This window comes from Nycticebus coucang, chromosome 9, assembly GCF_027406575.1.
Source record: "Nycticebus coucang isolate mNycCou1 chromosome 9, mNycCou1.pri, whole genome shotgun sequence".
NCBI lineage: Eukaryota > Metazoa > Chordata > Mammalia > Primates > Lorisidae > Nycticebus > Nycticebus coucang.
The window spans coordinates 111,470,585-111,492,942 of NC_069788.1; the positions used below are offsets into that span (position 1 = coordinate 111,470,585).

Below are 22,358 nucleotides of genomic sequence, written 5' to 3' on the forward strand. Positions count from 1 at the left end.
CCGGAAATAAAACGCACGAAGGCTCTAGGCCAATCAGAAAACAATCCTTGGAAGCTGCCCTGGAAGCCAATCCGAGGGTAAAGCTAGAAAGGGGTGGGACCTGACAGCGCGTAGATAGCTCTGTCACTGCTGCGGTCTCTGCTGCTTCTGCCAGGCTGGCTCAGAAGATGACTGTGGGGAAGTCTGCGGGAGGCGCTGGCAGCGGGGAGTGGAGCAGTCAGGTGAGGAAAGAGAAAGGAGGAAGCAGGATGTGCTCCAGAAAGAAATCCCTGAGAGAGGACAACTGTTGACGTTGCCTTGGAGACAGACAGCAGGGGCGTGTCAGGGAGGGGCCTTGGGATAGTGTCTAGGGACCGGGAGGTGGACTCCGACTTGGGGTTCTGAACCACTTGAACTTCATACCAGGCTCTTCATAGGACCATAGCAGTGTCTCTCAACTAACTCTATGACAAGTACTTCAAACTGTCATATTTTGTAGAAAATTGAGGCACAGAGAGATTAAGAATTTTTCCCTCAATTCCATAGAAATAGAAAAAGTATGTTGGTAGTTGCCTAGCGCTGGCGGGATTGGGGAGGAGGGATGGGCTGTACGAGGGTTAGGGAAAATGGGGAGTGACTGCTGAGACGTGTTGGTTTCTTTTTGGTGAGATGAAAGTGTTTTAAAATGGTGATGATAGAAAAAAAATGGTGATGATAGTTGAACAACACTGAGAATATACTAAAAACCATTAAATTGTATACTTCAAACGAAAGATTGTATGTCATGGAACTTATATCTCAATAAAAAAAAATTTTTTTAAGAAAGAAAATTGGCGGAGAACACATGGTGTTAGGCAGCAGAGCCCTGGCTAGAACACATATATGACCTTGACTCAGAATCCAGTGTTCTTTCCTCTAGTACAGCTGGACCTTAGAGAACAAGTAAAAGCCTTTTTTTTTTTTTGAGACAGAGTCTCACTATGTCGCCCTGGATAGAGTGCCATGGCCTCACAGCTCACAGCAACCTCAAACTCTTGGGCTTAAGTGATTCTCTTGCTTCAGTCTCCCTAGTAGCTGAGACTACAGGCACCCACCTCAACGCCCGGCGATTTTTTGGTTGCAGTTGTCATTGTTGTTTAGCTGGGCTCCAATCCAAGAGCCTCATGTATGTAGCCAACGCCCTACCCACTGGACTACGGGCACCGCTATAAAAGCCATTTCTAAGTGTTGCTTAAGAGGATTGCAGTGGGGCGGCGCCTGTAGCTCAGTCGGTAAGGCGCCGGCCCCATATACCGAGGGTGGCGGGTTCAAACCCGGCCCCGGCTTAACTGCAACCAAAAAATAGCTGGGCGTTGTGGCGGGCGCTTGTAGTCCCAGGTACTCGGGAGGCTGAGGCAAGAGAATCGCTGAAGCCCAGGAGCTGGAGGTTGCTGTGAGCTGTGTGATGCCACGGCACTCTACCGAGGGCTATAAAGTGAGACTCTTGTCTCTATTTAAAAAAAAAAAAAAAAAAAAAAAAAGACTGCAGTGGCCTGTGCTCAATTGGTTTCCCTTTTGAAACTACTCATCCTTTATGGTCCCATCCTGGCCCCATTCCTCTGTCTCTAAAGACAACTCATATCACTGTCCTCCAGCCATACTGGCTCTCTTTCTACCTCTTGAAGTTTCATGTTTGTAACTGCCCCGGATGCTACCTCAAGACCTTTGCATTTGCTGTTCCTTGAACTGAGAACACTTTTATTCCACAGTTTAGCAAGGCTGATTCCTTGTAAATCAGGTGTCAGTCCAAAATTCGTCCACAATGAAAAAATAAAAATCAGCCCAGGATTTAGAAAGTATAACTCAGAATGTAATAAACACAGATAAGGCCAATGGATCAGCAGAAAATGGTGTTTCTCTCAGGGCCACATCATAGCTGCAAAATTATCCACACCCCTTCTTATGAATTACTTACCTTGTACACTTTATCCTTCTCATCTTTTAAATAAAAACTGCTTAATCACACATTTACTAAATTGCACCCACTTTGTGACAGTACTCATCCAGAGTTTATCCTTCCTTTGCCTAACTCAGAATGAATCAGGACAAGCGAACCCTAGAAAAATCATCCCCCCTGAGCGGCGCCTGTGGCTCAGTCGGTAAGGCGCCAGCCCCATATACCGAGGGTAGCAGGTTCAAACCCAGCCCCGGCCAAACTGCAACCAAAAAATAGCCGGGCGTTGTGGCCGGCGCCTGTAGTCCCAGCTACTCGGGAGGCTGAGGCAAGAGAATCGCTTAAGCCCAGGAGTTGGAGGTTGCTGTGAGCTGTGTGAGGCCACGGCACTCTACCGAGGGCCATAAAGTGAGACTCTGTCTCTACAAAAAAAAAAGAAAAATCATCCCCCACACTAAGTTCTCAATGGTTTTTCATGGTGTATTGTAGCAAATTAATAAACCTAACTCTGATTATACGTACATTCCTGTTGACCTTTATCTGACAGACTTTATCAACATAAAAGCTTTCTATAGGCATTTTATCAATCTATAACCTCATATAGTTTTTTTTATAGTAAATAGTATATAGTTTTTTATAGTAAATTTAGAATCAACTTTTCTCATCAGAATGTAAGTGGCCTGGGAGTAGGGACCTCGTTTGTCTTGTTCTCAGCCAAATGCTGTATGCACATTAGGCACCAAAGAAATTTTTTGGATAAATCTATAAAGTATTTATTTATTTATTCTGAGAGAGATTCTCCACCATGTTGCCCAGGCTACAATACTATATATCAGCCTAGCTCACAGCAACCTCAAACTCCTGGGTTCAAGCAGTCCTCCTTGAACGCTCAGTCTCAAGCAGTAGCCAGGACTACAGGCACCCACCACAATACCCAGCTAATTTTTCTATTTTTAGTAGAGACAGGGTCTTGCTCTTACTCAGGTTGGTCTTAAACTCCTAAGCTCAAGGTATCCTCCCGCCTCAGCCTCCCAGAGTGGTAGGATTACAGGTGTGAGCCACTGGGCCAAGCCTAGATGGAGTATTTAAAAAGCTTGCTGGCCAGGTGTGATGGTCCATGCCTTAATCCCAGCACTTTAGGAGGCCACAGTGGGAGGATAATTTTGAGGCCAAGAGTTTAAGACCAGCCTGTGCAACATAGCAGAACCTCGTCTCTACAAAAAATTAAAAAAAAAAAATAAATAGCAGGCTGGGCACAGTGGCTCACAACTGTAATCCCAGCACTTGGGAGGCCAAGGCAGGTAGACTGCCTGAGCTCATGAGTTTGAGACCAGCCTGAGCAAAGGCAAGATCCCATCTCTAAAAAATAGCCAGGCGTGGCAGGCGCCTATAGTCCCAGCTACTTGGGAGGCCAAGGCAGGTGGACTGCCTAAGCTCATGAGTTGGAGACCAGCCTGAACAAAAGCAAGACCCCATCTCTAAAAAATAGCCAGGTGTTGTGGTGGGTGCCTGTAGTCCCAGCTACTTGGGAGGCTGAGGCAAGAGAATTGCTTAAGCCCAAGAGTTTGAAGTTGCTGTGAGCTGTGACTTCCACAGCCCTCTACTAAGGGCAACAAAGTGAGACTGTCTCAAAAAAAATAAATAAATAAATAAATAATCTAAATAAATAGCTGGGTGTCCCACTTTCTAGGACACTTTTTCAACTAAACCACACTGTCTTTCCTGTTAATCATCCATTCCAGGCGATGCCTGTGGCTCTGTGGGTAGGGCGCCAACCCCATAGAGCAAGGGTGGCGGGTTCAAACCTGGCCCGGGCCAAACTGCAGCAAAAAAATAGCTGGGTGTTGTGGCGGGCACCTGTAGTCCCAGGTACTTGGGAGGCTGAGGCCAGAGAATCATCACCTAAACCCAGGAATTGGACGTTGCTGTGAGCTGTGATGCCACAGCACTCTACCAAGGGCGATGAAGTGAGACTCTGTCTCTTAAAAAAAAAAAATCATCCATTCCTAGTGACAGAGTAAAAATTAGCTAGAATGTGAAGAAAGCAGAGGTGTAGTCAGGGGATCAAGAAAATGAAGATGAGCAACAAGTAGGTAAAAGCCAAGCGAGACATGGCATTGGTGTGTGGCCAAGATTAGGGCAGTATTCTTGGACCGCAGGGAGCAGGGGGCAGAATGCATGGTGCAGATCATGCTTATAAATGCTTGCCATACTGCATGGAACAGGGAGCCACAACTGTTAGCTCTTTGCTTCCCTTTCCTGCCCTTTGTCCAAACACATCCCATATACCAGATTTTGAAACTTTTTTAGAGGAACATACCTTGTATGTTTTTTAATTCTTCCCAGTCCCCTATACACAGAAACTTAATTCAAAGTTAATAGTTAGCTTTTGAATACCTTTGAGAGTATTGTTTAACTTACAGTCTATTTCTGTTCCATTTAGATATTTCCCCTAAGGTCCTCCTCAGACACAGAGGCAGAAGAGGAGCTGTCTCGGGATGGGCTGGTTCTGCCCAGAGCTGGCAAACTTGATGAGTTCCTCAGCCCAGAGGAGGAGACATATTCTACTTCTGACTCAACTGGGAGCTTTTACAGGACACCACAGGTACTAAAGCAGAAAGGGAGACAGTGTCTCTTGGAGTCATTCTTTCAGTCTGACTCAGACAGCAATGAGAATCACTCTGAAGATGACAAGGACCTAGAGTGTTTCTTCCAAGACAAGTGCAGGAGGAAGCCACAGGTTCCGTGTCCTCAGTCTCTGAGGTAAGGCACAGCAGTTCCATATCTGTCTCATTCCACACCTCCAGGCAAGTCATGTCATGTCTTTGGGCTTCATTTTCTTCTTCTGTAAAGCAGAGATCACTTCTACAAGTTGCCATTTATCCACACTCCAGCTCAGAATCAGTTTTGACTCTAACAAGGTATTCCCATTCTTATAGGGCAATGTTAAGTCACTTTAGGCAACACCTAGTCCAGTGAAGCATTGGAATTGATAAAGGGATGCCTTTCAAAACATTTCCCCCCCAAGAATGACAAGGTACATTTACTTTGGCCAAGTCTGTAGTATGCATGTATACTTTATTGCATTTAGTATTTAATTTCTCCTCCAATAACACTATAAATATATATTATCTTTGCCATTCTCCATACGAGGACATTGAGGTTGCAAACAGAATCTTGCTCAAACTTTGAAGTATGATTTGAACCTACGTCTATCAGACTGTAAAACTCCTCTGTCCTGTTCTCTCCTATGAAAATATTAAGAGTGCAAAGTGGCCATTCTGGGATCAATTCTAAAAAGAGAGTTCCCATTAGTGTTGCTAGGATTGCCTGTGGGAAGGTTAGGAATGTGGAGATCTGCAGGGGTGTGAAGTTAGCCTAAGAAGCCAGCTGTGGTCTGCCAGGGAGGGCTGGGGAGGAGGATTGGGAGGAGCTGAGCCTCCTGACTGCTCTCCCCTACACACTCAGGTCTGCTTTCTCCCCTAGGTGTGGCTCCACAAGGCGCTGCAGCTCCCTGAGCAGCCTTCCCTCCGATATTCCCAGGGCTCATATCCAGCCACCCTCAGGCTCTGAGCCTCCCTCTCAGCACAGAAGTGTCAACTCCTGGGCATCATCCATTACTGTTCCTCAGCCATTCCAGATGACACTACGTGAGGCCCGGAAGAAGGCCCAGTGGCTGGCCTCACCTGCCTCCTTTGAGCATGAGAGGCAACAGGCCCAGAGACAGGGTCAGGAGGAGGCCGAGTGCCATCGGCAGTTCCGGGCACAACCTGTGCCTGCACACGTCTACCTGCCCCTATATCAGGAGATCATGGAACGCAGTGAGTCGCGAAGGCGGGTAGGAATCCAGAAGAGGAAGGAACTGCTCCTCTCCTCCTTAAAGCCCTTCAGCTTCCTAGAGAAGGAGAACCAGCGAAAGGAATCTGCTCAACAGAGAGACCTGGCTACCACAGTTAAGGCCAAAGCCCCTAAACAGAAGGCCACCAGAAGGATCCCCAAGTCCATTCTGGAGCCAGCTCTTGGGGACAAACTTCAGGGTAAAAAGATATCCATGCCAAAAGATATTGCTGCCTCCTGCCCATGGGTACTAGTAGGCAGTGTGTGGATCTAGTCAGGGCTCATGAGTCAGTCTGGCTTGGAGATGTGCTGTTTGGGTGGACTTACTGAAGTCCATGTGCTCAGTGCAGGCTATAGGGGAAGGTTAGGCCTATCTATACAACAGGGACACTATAAAGAGCAGAGTGAGGTCCCACATTCTCCCCCAAGGCCTGTCCTATTGACCTCTCTCAGTGATGCATGGGAAGACCAGCACAGGTGCAGGAGCAGAGACCTAGTAAGACACCCATGGACCAGCTTAGGCCAGTGCCATCACTAGCCAGCTGCCCCTCAGGAAAACTCCTTTCCCCCTCCCCTCATCCTGGTGAGGTAGTGTCAATCCCTAAAATTCCTTGGGGACCAATTATTCACACATTCCCAAAAGTATAGCTCCAAATAAGGGACTCAGGCTTTATTCACTCTGCAGTAGCATGTGCCATGGCACTGTTCTATGGTGAATAAACAGACATGGAGTTTATAGACATGTGAGGAAGATAGGTAATAGACAAATAAACACAAACATGATGAATTATTTGCAAGGCTCTCACGTCTACCGGTGCTTGCCTCTCCCTTCCTACTCACCCTCTTCTCTTGACCATTTACCTTCCCATCCTGGCATGTGCTCAGCTTCTCTCACTTCCCACACTACACCTGCCTGCTCCACTGCTTCCTCTTTGCCCACCCAGGTCAGCTCCAGATGACCTTCCTTCACTACTCCCACCCCTTATATGCCATGTTACAGAGCCTGCACTTCAACCTGAGTGCACTGGGGAGCCACTAACAGGTGTTAAACAGGGTGGGTCATGATCAGACATGCAGTTCATGAAGTCCCCAACTGCTCTGTAGATAATTACACAGATAATGAAGCAGCAAGACTAGAGAGATGTTGATCCAATTGGAAGCTATTTCAATAATTAACTTGAGAAATAATGAAACTTAGGGATGATGAAAAGAGGATAAACTGGAGAGAGGTTAAAGAGGAGGAGATGACAGAACTTCTGAGTGATGAGCAGAGAGCAGGAGGCATCAAGAATGATTTGGGCAAAGGGCTTGAGCAGCTGGATGGATGGTGGGGCCTTTCACTAAGATAGAGAAACTCAGGCGAGGAGCAAGTGAATGGTCCACTTCCGCCTGCATTGTCTCTGAAGAATGGGATTTTTTTTTTTTTTTGTAGAGACAGAGTCTCACTTTATGGCCCTTGGTAGAGTGCCATGACATCACACAGCTCACAGCAACCTCCAACTCCTGGGCTTAAGCGATTCTCTTGCCTCAGCCTCCCGAGTAGCTGGGACTACAGCGCCCGCCACAACGCCTGGCTATTTTTTTTTTTTTTTTTTTTTGGTTACAGTTCAGCCAGGGCCGGGTTTGAACCCGCCACCCTCAGTATATGGGGCCGGCGCCTAACCGACTGAGCCACAGGTGCCGCCCCTGTCTCTGAAGAATGAATCATAGAAAGTGCTCAGGGCTGGATGCAGTGGCTCATGTCTGTAATCTTAGCACTCTGGGAGGGTGAGGTAGGTTGACTGAGCTCACAGGTTTGAGACCAGCCTGAGCCAATGTAAGACCCTGCTCTCTAAAAACAGCTGGGCGTTGGGGAGGGCGCCTGTTGTCCCAGCTACTTGGAAGCTGAGACAGGAGAATCACTTGAGCCCAAGAGTTTGAGGTTGCTGTGAGCTGTGACACCACAGCACTCTACCAAGGGCAACAAAGTGAAACTATGTCACCCCCGCACCCCACCCCCCAAAAAAGGGCTCAGTAAGTGTAAACAGTATCAGCTATGCAGTCTGACTGGCACAGGCAGTGGTGTCTTGATAAACATTGTAACACTCATCATTTTCTGTGGCATAAATAATCTTTTTCTTGTAGAGACAGAGTTTCACTTTATGGCCCTAGGTAGAGTGCCATGGCATCACACAGCTCACAGCAACCTCCAACTCCTGGGCTTAAGCTATTCTGTTGCCTCAGCCTCCCAAGTACTGGGACTACAAGCGCCCGCCACAACACCCAGCTATTTTTTTGTTGCAGTTTGGCTGGGGCCGGGTTTGAACCCGCCACCCTCGGTATATGGGGCCGGCACCTTACCAACTGAGCCACAGGTGCCGCCCGGCATAAATAATCTTATAATGGCTAATTGCAAGCTTCCCACATGATGTCAGCAGACTCACAAAATTCCTAAAAAGTTAACAGTTGGCTCCAGCACAATACTACTAGTGCTTAAAAGAAGTAAAGTTCTCCAAACCATTTAGTCCCTTCTCACTCCCTTTTTCTCCACAGAAGCTGAGCTCTTCAGGAAAATTCGCATTCAGATGAGGGCCCTGGACATGCTCCAGATGGCCTCCTCCCCTCTTGCTTCCTCTAGAAACCAGGCTGACCAAGAGTCCCGCACAGCCACCCAAACCCAGAAGGAAAAGCTTGGGTTTCTGCACACTGACTTTGAATTCCAGCCTCGGGTGAACCCTGTGGTCCCCAACTATGAGGACCTTTACAAGGCCTTCCAGAGAAGAGCTGCCAAAAGAAGGGAAACCAGAGAGGTGACTCGCAACAAGCCCTTCTTGTTGAGGACTACCAATCTGCGTCACACTCAGCGGCCCTGTGATGCCTCCTCCGCTGGAGGGAGGAGGGTGAGAGCCCAGGCAGCTGTGGGAGTCAGAGTGGGTGGGTCTGGGTCTAGACAAAAAGCACTTCTTGTGACATTTTTCTTTTTTTCTTAAACACTAGCTCACTTGTAAGCAGATCCACATTCCTATAAACTCAAGACCATGGGAAGACTTCCTTTCCTTCCCACTTTAGGGATCCTGCAGAAATAAGTCCAAGCTGGTATGAAAGGCAGGGAATTGGGATCAGTTGCTTATGTCCCTATATGAATCCCAAGGAACTCTTCTCATTGGATTAAAAACTTTAGGATTCCTGTCTTTTAGTAACTTGTGGTTACTAAATTTAAGGTCTTATTATCCTTGCCTTAGTCTCAGGGTACAAAATGAAGATTCTCATTTGCAGTCCTTCACTGAAATTGAATCCTCATTAAGATAGAAACTAATCACACATGCTGTTCCACCAATACCAGCCTTGTTTCCTCTAGGATTCCCCACAGCCACCAACTACACCCCTGCCAAGGAGTCGTTCTCTGAGTGGCCTTGCTTCCCTCTCTTCTAACACCCTCCCTGTGCACATCACAGATGCCACCAGGAAGAGGGAATCTGCAGTCAGGTGAGTGGTCGGGGAATGTGAGACTCAAAATGCTCTGATTCTCGCTCAAGTGCTAGAAACCACCTTGCTGTGGGGCTCCTCTTCAGTTATCAATGACACTTCTCTGATCAGGATAGGAATACTCGTGGCTTTCCACACCTGGTACTGAGAACATCCAGCCATCATTCAGCCAGTACTCATGGAGACTTACTCTGCCAGGCACAAGGTTAAGGCTGAAGGTACCTCAGGGAACCTACAGTCTAATATCTAGTCTGAAATACAGAAAAGCAAAAAAATGCAATGATTATGAGTAATACAATGAAGGAAGACGGGACTGTGAGGGCACTGGGCAGCTTGGGATAGGAATCTCTTGTCCCTTGTAACAGATGTCTAAGATGAAACCTGAAAAATGAAGAGTTAGCCAGCCAAAGCTTAAAGAGAAGGTTCCAGATAGATTGTAAGTAAAAGCCCACAGGTTAAAGAGGAAAGTAGCTATGAGGAACAAGAAAGATTCATAGAAGCACAATAGGTGGCTGAACTTGCCCCCAAAAAGACATCCACTGCACAGGCTTGAGACTCTGAGATTCATCTTGGTGAGGTGTCACTAACTTGGGAAGCAGAAGCCTGCTTATTTTTGACTCTTCAACTGACCTATCATGATACTGCAAGGAAGAGTTCCTCCACCAGGCCTCTGAGCTGACATAAGCAGGGGAGGGTGGTGGTGTTGTGAGCAGCTTAGCGCAGGAGAGGATAACATCACAGTACCTTCCTATGGGGATTATTGGGGAGCACCTGGAACCTACATGCTCGTTAAGACCCACAACAGGGATTGTAGGAATGTATTTAGGATACAAGGGATATGTCTTATTTTCTTCAAATTTCATAGTTACACCTACAAAATCAAGGCTAACTGCATCAGCAATAGGCCTCAACAAGAGGCTGGCCCACTTACTAAGGATGCCCACATCTTCTAGCAGGGAGTTCAGCATATTAGCAGATTAAACTTTCATTTATCTTCCCAGTCTATTTGAATGTAAACACCCAAATATAAGAGCCTTGATTATTTTTCCTTTTGATAGACTGCTTCCATAATACCTCATAGAATGAAACCTGAAAAATAATTTAGTTTGATAAACTAAGTGCTATAGGTTGACCCCAAATTATCTGCATTGAAGGATGCCCATTTCTAGTCCTCTTTGGAAACACAGATTTGTATTCCTAAAACACCATGAACCCAGACATCTTCCAGCCCCCTGCTTACAGCACAGTGGTCTGGAGCAGAGGCAAGGATCTCTGGATCCTTGTTCTAATCCTGGCTTTTTCACTGGCATGTTGGGTAGGTAGCTTTGAGAAAGTGGCTTACCTTCTCTGAGCCCCAAGCTCTTTCCCTGTAAAAAGGGGACTTATAGTCTTTACATCTTAAGGCAGTTATAAGGATTACATGAAATATAATGGTACTTGGTTCATGACAGGTAGCTCAGCAAATGATAGCATTACTTTGTTTCCAGATAGGCAGGAAATCTAGCAAAGACCTACTGAGTGTTTGGCTGTTTAAGATATTTTTTAAGTCGCATTTTTCCAGTTTATTTTTTATTTATTTAATTTTTTGAGACAGATTCTCACTCTGTGCCCTGGATAGAGTGCCATGGCATCATAGTTCACAGCAACCTCCAACTCTTGAGCTCAAGCAATCCTCCTGTCTCGCCACTTTAGTAGCTGGGACTATAGGTGCCCACCATAGCACCTAGCTAGTTTTTTGTTTGTTTCTATTTTTAGTAGAGATGGGGTCTTGCTCTTGTTCAGGGTGATCTCAAACTCCTGAGCTAAAGCAATCTGCCCAGTCTTGGATTACAGGCATAAGCCACTACGACCAGCCTTTTCCTTTAATTTATGTTATTTATTTATTTATTTTTGAGACGGAGTGTCACTCTTGCCCCAGGCTAGAGTGCCATGGTGTCACAACTCATGGCAACCTCAAACCCCTAACTCAACAGATCCTCTTATTTTAGCTCCCAAATAGCTGGGACTATAGGCGCCTGACATGACACCCATCTAGTTTTTCTATTTTTAGTAGAGATGGGGTCAGGCTAGTCTCAAACTCCTGAGCTCAAACAATCCACCTGCCTCGGCCTCCCAGAGTGCTGGGATTACAGATGTGAGCTACTACACCTGGCCTCTCCAGTTTAATAAATGAAGTTAACCTGGGGTAGGAAATAACCATGTCCAGAATGCTGGAAAGGCTTCATCCTAGTGCTTTAATCCCATAATCTTATTCTTTCTTGTTCTTTCTGAAAATGGCATCAATGGTAAATTACCTGCACCATTCACTGAAAACCCAGCGTCTTTTCCAAAGAGGTTGCTTTTAAGTATACCCAAGATGATTATCTGTACTCTTTTTTGCCTCTTCCCTTTAGAAATTCACTGGAAAAAAAGGAAAAAGCAGATGAGAGTATTCAGTGGTTGGAGATGCACAAAAAGAAATGTCAAGCAATGTCTAAATCTGTGACCTTACGTGCAAAAGCCATGGATCCCCATAAAAGTCTGGAGGAGGTGTTCAAAGCAAAGCTGAAAGAGAACAGGTCAGTGTCCTTTATATGACAGAGGTGCCTGTCTTGGGATCCAACAGATCACTAGCCTTGAAAATGGCAAAATGGAGTTACTATGGTAGGCACCTGTAATCACAGGGAATCGAGGATTCTGCCAGGTAGTCAGGAATTTACAATATACATGGAGTTACAACACTTAAGAATGAAGGGGATTCTGGATTGGAAAAGACAGAATTCTTTCTAGAAATCTTTTTTTTTTTTGTAGAGACAGAGTCTCACTGTACCGCCCTCAGGTAGAGTGCCTTGGTGTCACACGGTTCACAGCAACCTCTAACTCTTGGGCTTACGCGATTCTCTTGCCTCAGCCTCCCAAGCAGCTGGGACTACAGACACCCGCCACAACGCCCAGCTATTTTTTTGTTGCAGTTTGGTGGGGGCTGGGTTTGAACCCGCCACCCTCGGCATGTGGGGCCAGCGCCCTACTCACTGAGCCACAGGCGCCACCCAAGAATGTTTTTCTTTCCTTTTTTTTTTTTAGTTTTTGGCCGGGGCTGGGTTTGAACCCACCACCTCTGGCATATGGGGCCAGCACCCTACTCCTTTGAGCCACAGGCGCAGCCCTCTTTCTAGAAATCTTGTTAATTTCAGGAACAATGACCATAAAAGAGCAAAAGAGTATAAGAAAGAATTGGAGGAAATGAAGAAGAGAATACAAACAAGGCCCTATCTCTTCGAACAAGTTACCAAGGTAAAACTAAAGCATCATAATTCCTTTACTTTCTGCCTTAGATGAAAGGGCTCTTTGAAATTATCAAACAACTTCAATATGTGGATATTAAACATTTCTAAATTTGGCCCATTTTATTACTACCATCTTTTCCCCAAATAAGTAGTACTATGGTGACCTCTGCTTGGGTTGATTTAAGACTGGACTCCAAAGACATCTGTAAGGGAATAAATATTTCACTTCGTTCAAGTTTTCACTCTAGTCTCACTTCCAGACTGAATCACAGTGTGTGTGGGGTCGGGGGTTAGATCCCAGACACAGTGACCATTTGGTTGTTTTTGCTGTCTAAAGCCACCATTCACAGTGCTGGGAAGGCAGCTTCCTCTGGCAGTACTGCTGCCCCTGGGTGTCCCCAGCCTCTAGGGCAGCAGCACATTTATAGGTCTCCAAGGTTTGGGATGCTCACAAGCACTACATAAGGCTCCTTCTGGAGATTAAGTGGCTTTAAGGCTGGACAATTATCATTTTAAAATATTTTCTAGACTTTAGGAAAGTTGTACTCAGTTGAGATCTCCTAAGGAAGCTCTGGAGCTACTTAAACAGCCAACACAGGCCACCATCCCAGGCAGTTTCAGGCTTCATCAGGCTCTGTAGAGCCCTTTCCTCTCCAGAGTTTCAGACAAAAGCTGGGGTTCCCTAGAGACCTTGTTCCAATTGCTAAGCATTAGCTCCATCTTACAGCCCGTGCATTATCTATGCATTTACTAGAGCCATGCTCCCACCTCCATAAATCTCTCTCTCACATACTCATGGCAAGGTCTTGGATTTTCTTTTTTTTTCTTTTTAAGAGAGACAGTCTTACTTTTTCCGCCCTCAGTAGAGTGCCGTGGTGTCACAGCTCACAGCAACCTCCAACTCCTGGACTTAGGTGATTCTCTTGCGTCAGCCTCCCGAGTAGCTGGGACTACGGGTGCCAGCCACAACGCCCAGCTTTTTTGTTGCAGTTTGGCTGGGGCTGGGTTCAAACCTGTCATCATCGGTATATGGGGCTGGTGCCCTACCCACTGAACTACAGGTGCTGCCTAGGTCTTGGATTTTCTTAGCAACCTGCATTGTTCAAAATCTCTCAGGCTCACCTATCTGCTTTATGTTAGTTTGTTTCAAGTAAGTCCATTCTTCAGATCTCAATAGATGTTTCAGCACTCTAAGACAAAGTACTCTGATTTTGCTCTTGAATGTTACAACTAAGAATCCTTTTTTGGTTCATAAGCAGACCTTCTATCCTTCTAAGAGTGTTATTAATAAGGTTTATTTCCTGTTTGTTTTATTTTAGTGTTCCTGCTCATGGTTTTGTTGCTTTTATTATTTTTATTTTATTTTTGAGATGGAGTCTCACTCTATTGCCCTGGGTAGAGTGACTTGGCATCATAGCTCACAGCAACTCAAACTCCTGGGCTCAAGCGATCCTCTTGCCTCAGCCTCTTGAGTAGCTGGGACCACAGGCATGTGGTACAAACACCAGGCTAGCTTTTAAATCTTAAAACATTTTTAGTCTATTTTTTCATCTGTGTCTCAACTGTCTTCCCCAAATCTAAGACCTTGCTTTTCAAAGGTGCAGCACCCAAATCAAAAGTTCTCATCTCCTGGTTATGTTAGAAATATAGAATTACAGGCCCCATCTGAGACAGATAAGAGTCTGCATGTAACACTAACACTAACCTCAGGTGACTCAGATGCACATTAAGGCTTGAAAACAAGATTTAAGTAATTTTCATGTAAATCTGTGCCCAGGGATTAGGGGAGGGGTAGTGGTAGGGGGGTATTGATTAAGCAGGTAAATTAGAACTGTCCATTCCACAGGACTTTGCCAGGAAAGAAGCAGAAAAACGGTACCTGGACACCCTAAAGCAGGCTGGGCTGGAGGAAGACTTTGTGAGGAACAAGGGTCAAGATATCCCAGCTGTACAAGGGAAGGAAGGAACCAAAGTCAGGAATTCTCCCAGGTAACCTGAGATGCTGCTGTCGTTCTCAACCCCTCTAAATTGGGAGGAACCTTTAGAACCAGCCACTCATAGTTTGAGATCACATCCTTTACTTATATAATAACTAATCTAGGGATCTCCAAATAACACTTTTGAATTTAGAGAGTGGTGCAGTACAGAATAAAATCTAACCATTAGATATTAAATTTGATTTCTTCAATTTAAAATACACATAGATAATTTCCAATTCCAGTTCTGATTCCATGAGTCAAAAGTATTTCCACTTTACTTCTGAAGAAAAATCATGTATACTTTGAGTTCTTATAAAATGATACAACTGTTTCTCTGGCATCCTTAAAAGTATTAGCATTACCTCCTCCATAACCTATTTTGATATAAGTCAAAGGGAGAAAAGCATGATATCTATGCATTATTGTCAATTTTGTTTCATTTCTTAAGTCTTAATTTCTATACTAGTTTCTCCTCTAGAAATTTCCCTTTATACCCCACATAAAATGAGAATGTTAAGACCATCCTTAAATCTTACATAATCCCTTATTTTTTCTATTTTATAATGCTTTATTCTACAGCATCCATGAAACTACAAAACTCAGCATTAGGGATCCACAGCAGGATTTAGAAGACTCTCTAGAACAGCCTACCAGCCCCAAGAAAGTACTGGAGGACCTGCCTTATGAATCACTGGACAATCTCAAGTCACTTGGTTAATCAGTACACTTAAAATCACTGCTTCTGAACAACATTCAGCAGGTGACAGGTCTGAGTCAAAGCAGCCAAAACTTGGGTTTTGAGGCATGGCAACTGTCAGAGAACGGGGGAAAGAGTTGCAGATAACAGGGAAATCAAAGTGGGAAAGCACAAGCGAAGGGATCATTGTCCAGAGTTAAGGTTTCTTGCATTGTGCCTCAAAGCCCAGACGCCTATGGGGCTAGGCAACTTAAGTCAGCCAGTAGATGTAGTATATATAGTAGGAGATAGCAGAGGTCCTCAAACTTTTTCTTTTTTGAGACAGAGCCTCAATCTGTCACCCTGGGTAGAGTGCAGTGGCATCACAGCTCACAGCAACCTCCAACTCCTGGGCTTAATCGAGTCTCCTGCCTCCACCTCCCAAGTAGCTGGGACTACAGGCGCCTGCCACAACACCCGGCTATTTTTTGGTTGCAGCCATCATTGTTGTTTGACAGGCCCGGGCTAGATTCAAACCCGCCAGCTCAGGTGTACGTGGCTGGCGCCTTAGCCACTTGAGCCACAGGCGCAGAGCCAAGGTCCTCAAACTTTTTAAACAGGGAGCCAGTTCACTGTCCCTCAGATCGTTGGAGGGCCGGACTATAAACTATGAACAAATTCCTATGCACACTGCACATATCTTATTTTGAAGTAAAAAAACAAAACGGGAACAAATACAATCACATCGCCTCATGTGGCCCGTAGTTTGAGGACCCCTGTAGTAGAGACTGGACAGGATAAACCCTACTGGACTTCAGACTCAGAATTAACCAGATCAATACATTTTCATCAAGCCTGTCAAATATGCATCAAATATGCATGTTTGCAACTAACTGAAAAATTATTTAGAAATTCTATATAGGCAAAATAAAACACTTAACAGATTTGCCCAATGCAGGATGATAAATTTACAACCTCTAGTAGAAGCATTTCTTATCCTTGGCACTATTGGTCATTTTTGGTCTTTTCTGGTGGTGACAGTAATAATTGAATAACTACCACCTTACGTTTGCTAGCTAGAAATGAAGACACTCATGTCATGTTTCCTAAGACTACAGTTTAGTTTTACCTGCATGGAATCCAAAGGATAAATCAGTGCACTATCTAAAAGGGAAAGAACTGGTTTATTAATCTCCTCTCTAATAAATTTTGTCCAAAGCAAGAGCCAAAGAACTGACTGGGCTGTTTTTTTTTATTTAAAGGGAACAGTGAAGCTCTGAATCATGTGATTTTTAACTTTAAAAAAACAAACACAAAAAAAATCCCCTCTTAACATGCTACTGTATGTTCCATTAACGAAGGAAGGAAAGTAACCAAGTAGAGGTGTACAGGACAAGATAGTACCTCAGCCTCGGTCAAGGAGAGATTCAAGTAATTTATTTTTTGCAGCCCAGTGGCAGAAAGTCTCTTACTCAGGTTGCTAAAGAGAGAATGTCACATCAGAACTGACATCACTCCCTTCTTCAAAGCAACAAGGCATCTTGAAAGCTCAACTTCCCGGTGAAGTTTTGTGGTTGGTGCAGGACTTAGTTCATCCGTGTGAAAAGACAGCTGAGTCTGGGATGAAAACTCTTCAAAAGAAAACCTCCTGTCAGCAGTCATAATGAGAAACTTCAGTCAATACACTAATCAAATTCACTTGGGGGAATTCATCCCAAAATTTTGCAGTGGGAAGAGAGGTAGGTACAGTTACCCAGCCCACGGTCACTGCTTCATTCCTTTTCTGGATCGGATGGTAGTTAGAAGAGAAGCTCTCCTACATCCGTCTTCTATGCCAGGGAAAACAGAGGCAAAAATGGAGTTGTGTCCTTCACAGATTCATTTTGGTTCTGGCAGATCATGAGCTATAGCATCCTGTTCCCACTATATGCACTCTCAAATCAGATAGATTTGACTCTCTTCCAGGAGTCAGCACCCAGCTCATGTCCGTCTTTCAGTTAAATCTCCTTGGTTTAGTAACTGTAAAAGTTGAAAGCAAATCTACAATAGGTTACAGTTTTACAGGAAAAATAATTTATACTAAGTAAAGGATTAAGAACAGAGGATGGGGAACACACTGCAGAGATGAATCAAAGATACCTACTTCCAAAGCAAAAGCTACACAGACTGAAAGATCTCTTTATCACTAGTCTTAGATAGCACTTCAGCCACTTCATGAGGCTGGTATGTTACTAATTGCAATGAAATATCCTGGGTCTATTAAACCAAACTATTGTTTGTGTAATTACCTATTCACCAGTGATGGGAGGAATCTCTCTCTGCCTTACAGGGAAATTAGAAATGTTAACAACCAAAACCTTGGGTGGCACCTGTGGCTCAGTGAGTATGGCACTGGCCCCATATACCAAGGGAAGCAGGTTCGAACCCGGGCCCTGGCCAAACTGCAACAATAAAAATAGTTGTGGTGGGTACCTGTAGTCCCAGCTACTCAGGAGGCTGAGGCAAGAGAATCGCCTAAGCCCAAGAGTTGGAGGTTGCTGTGAGCTGTGATGCCACAGCACTCTACCGAGGGCAACAAAGTAAGACTCTTATCTCTAAAAAAAGAAGAACCAAAACCTTGTATGTCAGTGTCAGCCAAAGCACACTTCACAAAGGTGAAGTCTCAAGTATGAGAAGGAAAAAGATCCATTCCCTTTTTAAGTACTATATGAAGAGGTAGAACACGTTCATAAGAGATCCAGGGGTTCCTAGGGCTTAAAATACCGTTCTTGTGATAAAGGAGATAAGCCGGAGGGACTCCCATATGGTGACCGCTAACACTGACACATTATATTCTACTCCAGGCTTCTGTTGAAAGGAGATTTTGTATATTAATGAAATTGGTTTCTATTTCATTATAAAAAGAAAATGAAGCTGAGTACCGTCGCTCATAGTCATAGTGTAATCCCAGCACTATGACAAGATCACTTGAAACCAGGAACTTGAGACTAGCTGGATAACATGGTGAGACCTTGTATTTATAAAAACTAAAAAAAGGCTCGGCGCCTATAACTCAAGCGTCTCAGGCACCAGCCACATACACCAGAGCTGGTGGGTTTGAATCCAGCCTGGGCCTGCCAAACAACAATGAAAACTACAACCCAAAAACAGCCGGGCGTTGTGGTGGGCACCTGTAAGTTCCAGCCACTTGGGAGGCTGAGGCAAGAGAATTGCTTAAGCCCAGGAGTTGGAGGCTGCTGTGAGCTGTGACACCACAACACTCTACCCAGGGTGACAGCTTGAGGCTCTGTCTAAAAAAAAAAAAAAAAAATCAGCCACAGGTGTTTGAGGTCATAGTGAGCTATGATCACAGCACTGTACTCCAGCCAGTGATAAAGCAAGATCCTGCTGAAAGAAAGAGAAAAAGGGGGTGGCGCCTGTGGCTCAGTGAGTAGGGCGCCGGCCCCATAAAAAAAAAAGAGAGAAAAAGGAAGGAAAGGAGGGCGGCGCCTGTGGCTCAGTGAGTAGGGCGCTGGCCCCATATACCAAGGGTGGCGGGTTGGAACCTGGCCCCAGCCAAACTGCAACAAAAAAATAGCCAGGCATTGTGGCAGGTGCCTGTAGTCCCAGCTACTTGGGAGGCTGAGGCAAGAGAATCGCTTAAGCCCAAGAGGTGGAGGTTGCTGTGAGCTATGATATACCACATCACACTACCGAGGGCAACAAAGTGAAACTCTCTCTTAAAAAAAAAAAGAAGGAAGGAAAGGAGATGAGAACAATTTAGTAAAATTCAGATTAGAAACTGAGTTTATTAAAATGTAATCAGAAAAATCTTCTGCTGGAGATCTATTTATGTGATCTTAATTAGGATGAGGTAATTTATATAGTAGAACTTAATGATAGGGGATTTAAATAAAATCTAAAGAAAAATTCAAGAACTTAAAGAAACCACAAATTTAATTTGAGGCTGTGAAGCTGCAATGTAGAATGGTGTGTTTTTAATGTAGGCCAAAATCCAGATGTTTACACTCAAACTTAGTAATGGCATTTTATGAGAAAGGTTACGGAATTTGTAATTTCTTTTTAATGTTCTGTTATTTGGAAAACACGATAAGATGTAGTCAAAGCTAGGTGGGAATCACTTACACTGGGTTTTGAGTTCAAGAATGTGAACTCAGTGTGAATGTGGAACACTACTTAAGAAAATCTTTGGTAGGTCTGACAGTAGATATTATTCAATCTGAACCATTTAAATGACATTTGACTTAGAGTTTTTGATGTTTTCCCTGATAATTTCTAGTTAATTGATTTGGTTGTTCTCTGATATTCTTGGTAAGTTATTGTTTATTTTTTAGAGCATATTTGCAGGACTCCAATTAGAAGTTCATCAGTAGATTCTTATAGTTCTGATCTACACTGCATGGTAATCTCCAAAAACAGAAGGTGGAATTGGCATTTGTTTTAAGGGTTGCAAATAGCCTTTACCTTCTCTGGCATCTGAAAATTCTTAAGGAATCAATATTTCTCACTTACTGGAAAACTGCCTGGTTATTATCTAGATGAGGAACAGGACTAAAACTGGAGTCTCCCTGTAGACTTTTTTTTTTTTTGAGACAGAGTCTGTCGCCCAGGCTAGAGTGCCGTGGCATCAGCCTCACTCAGAGCAATGTCAAACTCCTGGGCTCAAGCAATCCTCCTGCCTCAAACTCCCCAATAGCTAGGACTATAGGCACCTGCCATGATGCCCAGCTCATTTTTTTCCTATTTTTAGTAGAGAAGGAATTTGCTCTTGCTCAGGCTGATCTGGAACTCCTGAGCTCAAGGGATCCTCCTGCCTCAGCCTCCCAAAGTGCCAGGATTACAGGCATGAGCCACCATGCCCAACCTAAGCCTGGAGTCTTAAGAGTCTTGTAGCCTGAAAAAACTACATGTATTGGAAATGTGATAACCTTAACTACAGATGAAAGAAAAGGGGGAGGGAGAAAGAAAAGGGGGGGGGATAAGCAGTAGAAATGCCTGTAATAAGAGGAAGATAATAATGGTAATAGTGAAGAAAGCACAAAAGAAGTAAGGCTCAGAGGATGTATTCATGAAAACACAAAGACCCAGGAAGAAAAAGCAATGGTACAGGACTTTCAGCTACATCAAAGGCAGCACGTTCCCCTCTGTGTTAATCTTTTCTATTAAGTGTTTATGGCTTCCATTATGAAACTGGATACCTAAGTAGGGCCTTCAGGCCCTTACTGTCCTGGGAAGAAGACTGTGCTTTCCTTTGTTTTTTAGTCAACCTGTGTTAAGTATCCCAGGAGTGGGCAGCACCTACATATGGATACTCACAAGCTAATTCTAAGAACTATGTGCCTAGCTTTAAGAGAACTATCATTGGACTTTCTGTACACACAAATTGTGTGTCTGATCATGTCATACCCTACGTTAAACCATAAAGTGGCTTCCCACTGTCCCCAGGATAAAATCATGTCTTTAAGGCTCTTTAAGAGAGGGACTAGCTATCCTTCCAGCTCCCCTTTTTCTGTTCTAGCCTCTCTCTATCTCATGTCCCATCATATACATTCCGTCTTTGTATGCACTCCTGGTGCTCTTATGCCTCTTACATTCTTCCAACTCCTCCTACTTCTCCATGAAGATGATTTCTATTCAGACTTCAGGTCTGAAATTCTAAAATATTTTCCCTGACTTCTACCAAGACTGGCCCTAACTATATTGTTAAAAATTGCCAGTTTATTTATCTTTCACCCCTCCCATTCTAACCTCCCTGTATAGCCATGACCATTTATATGGTTACAGAGTTATAAGAGGTAGAAGTTTATGCGTAAATCTTCTTATAAGTTATTTAAGGCAGAGATCATATTACATTGTGTTTGCTATATATAACTAGAACCCTGTAGAGTGCCTCATACATAATTAGTTATGTGATTAAATATCTGTTGAATGAATTACGTTGTTATATATCTGGCATTTATTTGGGTTAACGTGGGGTACCTCAATTTAAAAAAGGTACTTAAGCAGTACAGGAGACAAAAGTTCCAAGTTTTCACATATAAAAAGAAAAAGCTGGATGGCACCTATTGCTGCACTGGCCCCATACACTGAGGCTGGCAAGTTCAAACCCAGCCTGGGCCAGCTTAAACGACGACAACTGCAACAACAAAAAAAATAGCCAGGCGTTGTGGTGGGTGCCTGTAGTCCCAGCTACTTGGGAGGTTGGGAGGTTGAGGCAAGAGAATTGTTTACACCCAAGAATTGGAGGTTGCTGTGAGCTGTGACACCACATCACTCTACATAAGGCGACATAGACAGAGTGAGACTCTGTCTCAAAATAAATAAATAAATAAAAACAAAAATAAAAAAAAGAAAAAGAAAGAAAAGGCTGGCTCAGCACCCATAGCTCAATGGTTAGGGCACAGGTTCGAACCTGGCCCAGGCCTGCTAAACAATGACAACTATGACAAAAAAATAGTCGGGTGTTGTGGCAGGCACCTGTAGTCCCAGCTACTTGGGAAGCTAAGGCAAGAGAATCACTTAAGCCCAAGAGTTTGAGGTTGCTGTGAGCTGTGACACCATAGCACTCTACCGAGGGTGACATAGTGAGACTCTGTGCTTAAAAATAAAATAAAAAAGGCTAAGTACTGTAGATTAGTTTGTCAGGACAGTAATTTGTATTAGGTAAAAAGATGCTATTCCTGAAATAACTATTTTAGAATAGCCTTAAGATTGTTGAAAGAAAATGTTTTTTTTTTTTTTTTTACAAAAGAATCACGATTAATAAAAGCAAAGAGAACAAGAGAATAAGGATATGACCATTTTGCAAGCCCCAGTGAAAAAAAGATCTAGCTGGCTATGGTGGCTAATGCCTCTAATCTCAGCAACTTGGAAAGCTAACATGGGAAGATCACCTGAGCCCAAGAGTTCAAGACCAACCTGGGCAACATGTTAAGAACCCCATCTTTAAAAAATTTTTTTAAAAAATTAGCCATGTATGGCGGCACACACTTCTAGTCCCATCTATTCAAGAGGTTGAGATGGGAGGATCATTTGAGCCCAAGAGGCTGCAGTGCACTATAAAGGAAGGAAACCACCTATGAAATATTACTGGCAGGCCAGGTACAGTGGCAACAAAGCGAGGCTCTGTCTCAAAAAAAAAAAAAAAAGAAAGAAATATTGCTGCCAGGAGGCTAAGGGTTGGGGATTGATTAATCTCATCAAACATCTACCTAACTGCCAGT

At 44.1% G+C, this 22,358-nt stretch overlaps 2 protein-coding genes across 10 annotated transcripts in view; one reads left to right on the forward strand and one right to left on the reverse strand.

Annotated features, from left to right (window-relative positions):
* Window positions 1-107: 107 nt before the first annotated feature.
* Window positions 108-16,267, forward strand: FAM161B (FAM161 centrosomal protein B). 3 transcript variants are annotated; one of them, XM_053601740.1, is made up of 9 exons: window positions 108-221; window positions 4,356-4,517; window positions 5,399-5,949; window positions 8,282-8,628; window positions 9,087-9,214; window positions 11,608-11,772; window positions 12,388-12,487; window positions 14,327-14,469; window positions 15,039-16,267. In XM_053601740.1, the coding sequence occupies exons 2-9, from the start codon at window positions 4,411-4,413 to the stop codon at window positions 15,175-15,177; spliced, it is 1,680 nt and encodes a 559-aa protein (XP_053457715.1). In that variant the 5' UTR covers window positions 108-221; window positions 4,356-4,410; the 3' UTR covers window positions 15,178-16,267. The 3 variants fall into 3 exon arrangements, 2 of the variants coding, with proteins under 2 accessions (XP_053457715.1, XP_053457714.1); XM_053601739.1 differs by having other exon boundaries at window positions 114-221; window positions 4,356-4,675; XR_008382387.1 differs by lacking the exon at window positions 12,388-12,487 and having other exon boundaries at window positions 114-221; window positions 4,356-4,675; window positions 15,039-15,169.
* Window positions 16,268-16,369: 102 nt separating this feature from the next.
* The window catches only part of ZNF410 (zinc finger protein 410), a 63,125-nt gene continuing 57,136 nt past the window's right edge, over window positions 16,370-22,358 (reverse strand). For all 7 annotated transcript variants that reach the window (XM_053601756.1, XM_053601754.1, XM_053601755.1 and 4 more), the window contains one exon: window positions 16,370-17,154. In XM_053601756.1, the coding sequence (XP_053457731.1) occupies window positions 17,129-17,154 (26 nt within the window). In that variant the 3' untranslated portion in view covers window positions 16,370-17,128. The remainder of the gene's footprint in view (window positions 17,155-22,358) is intronic.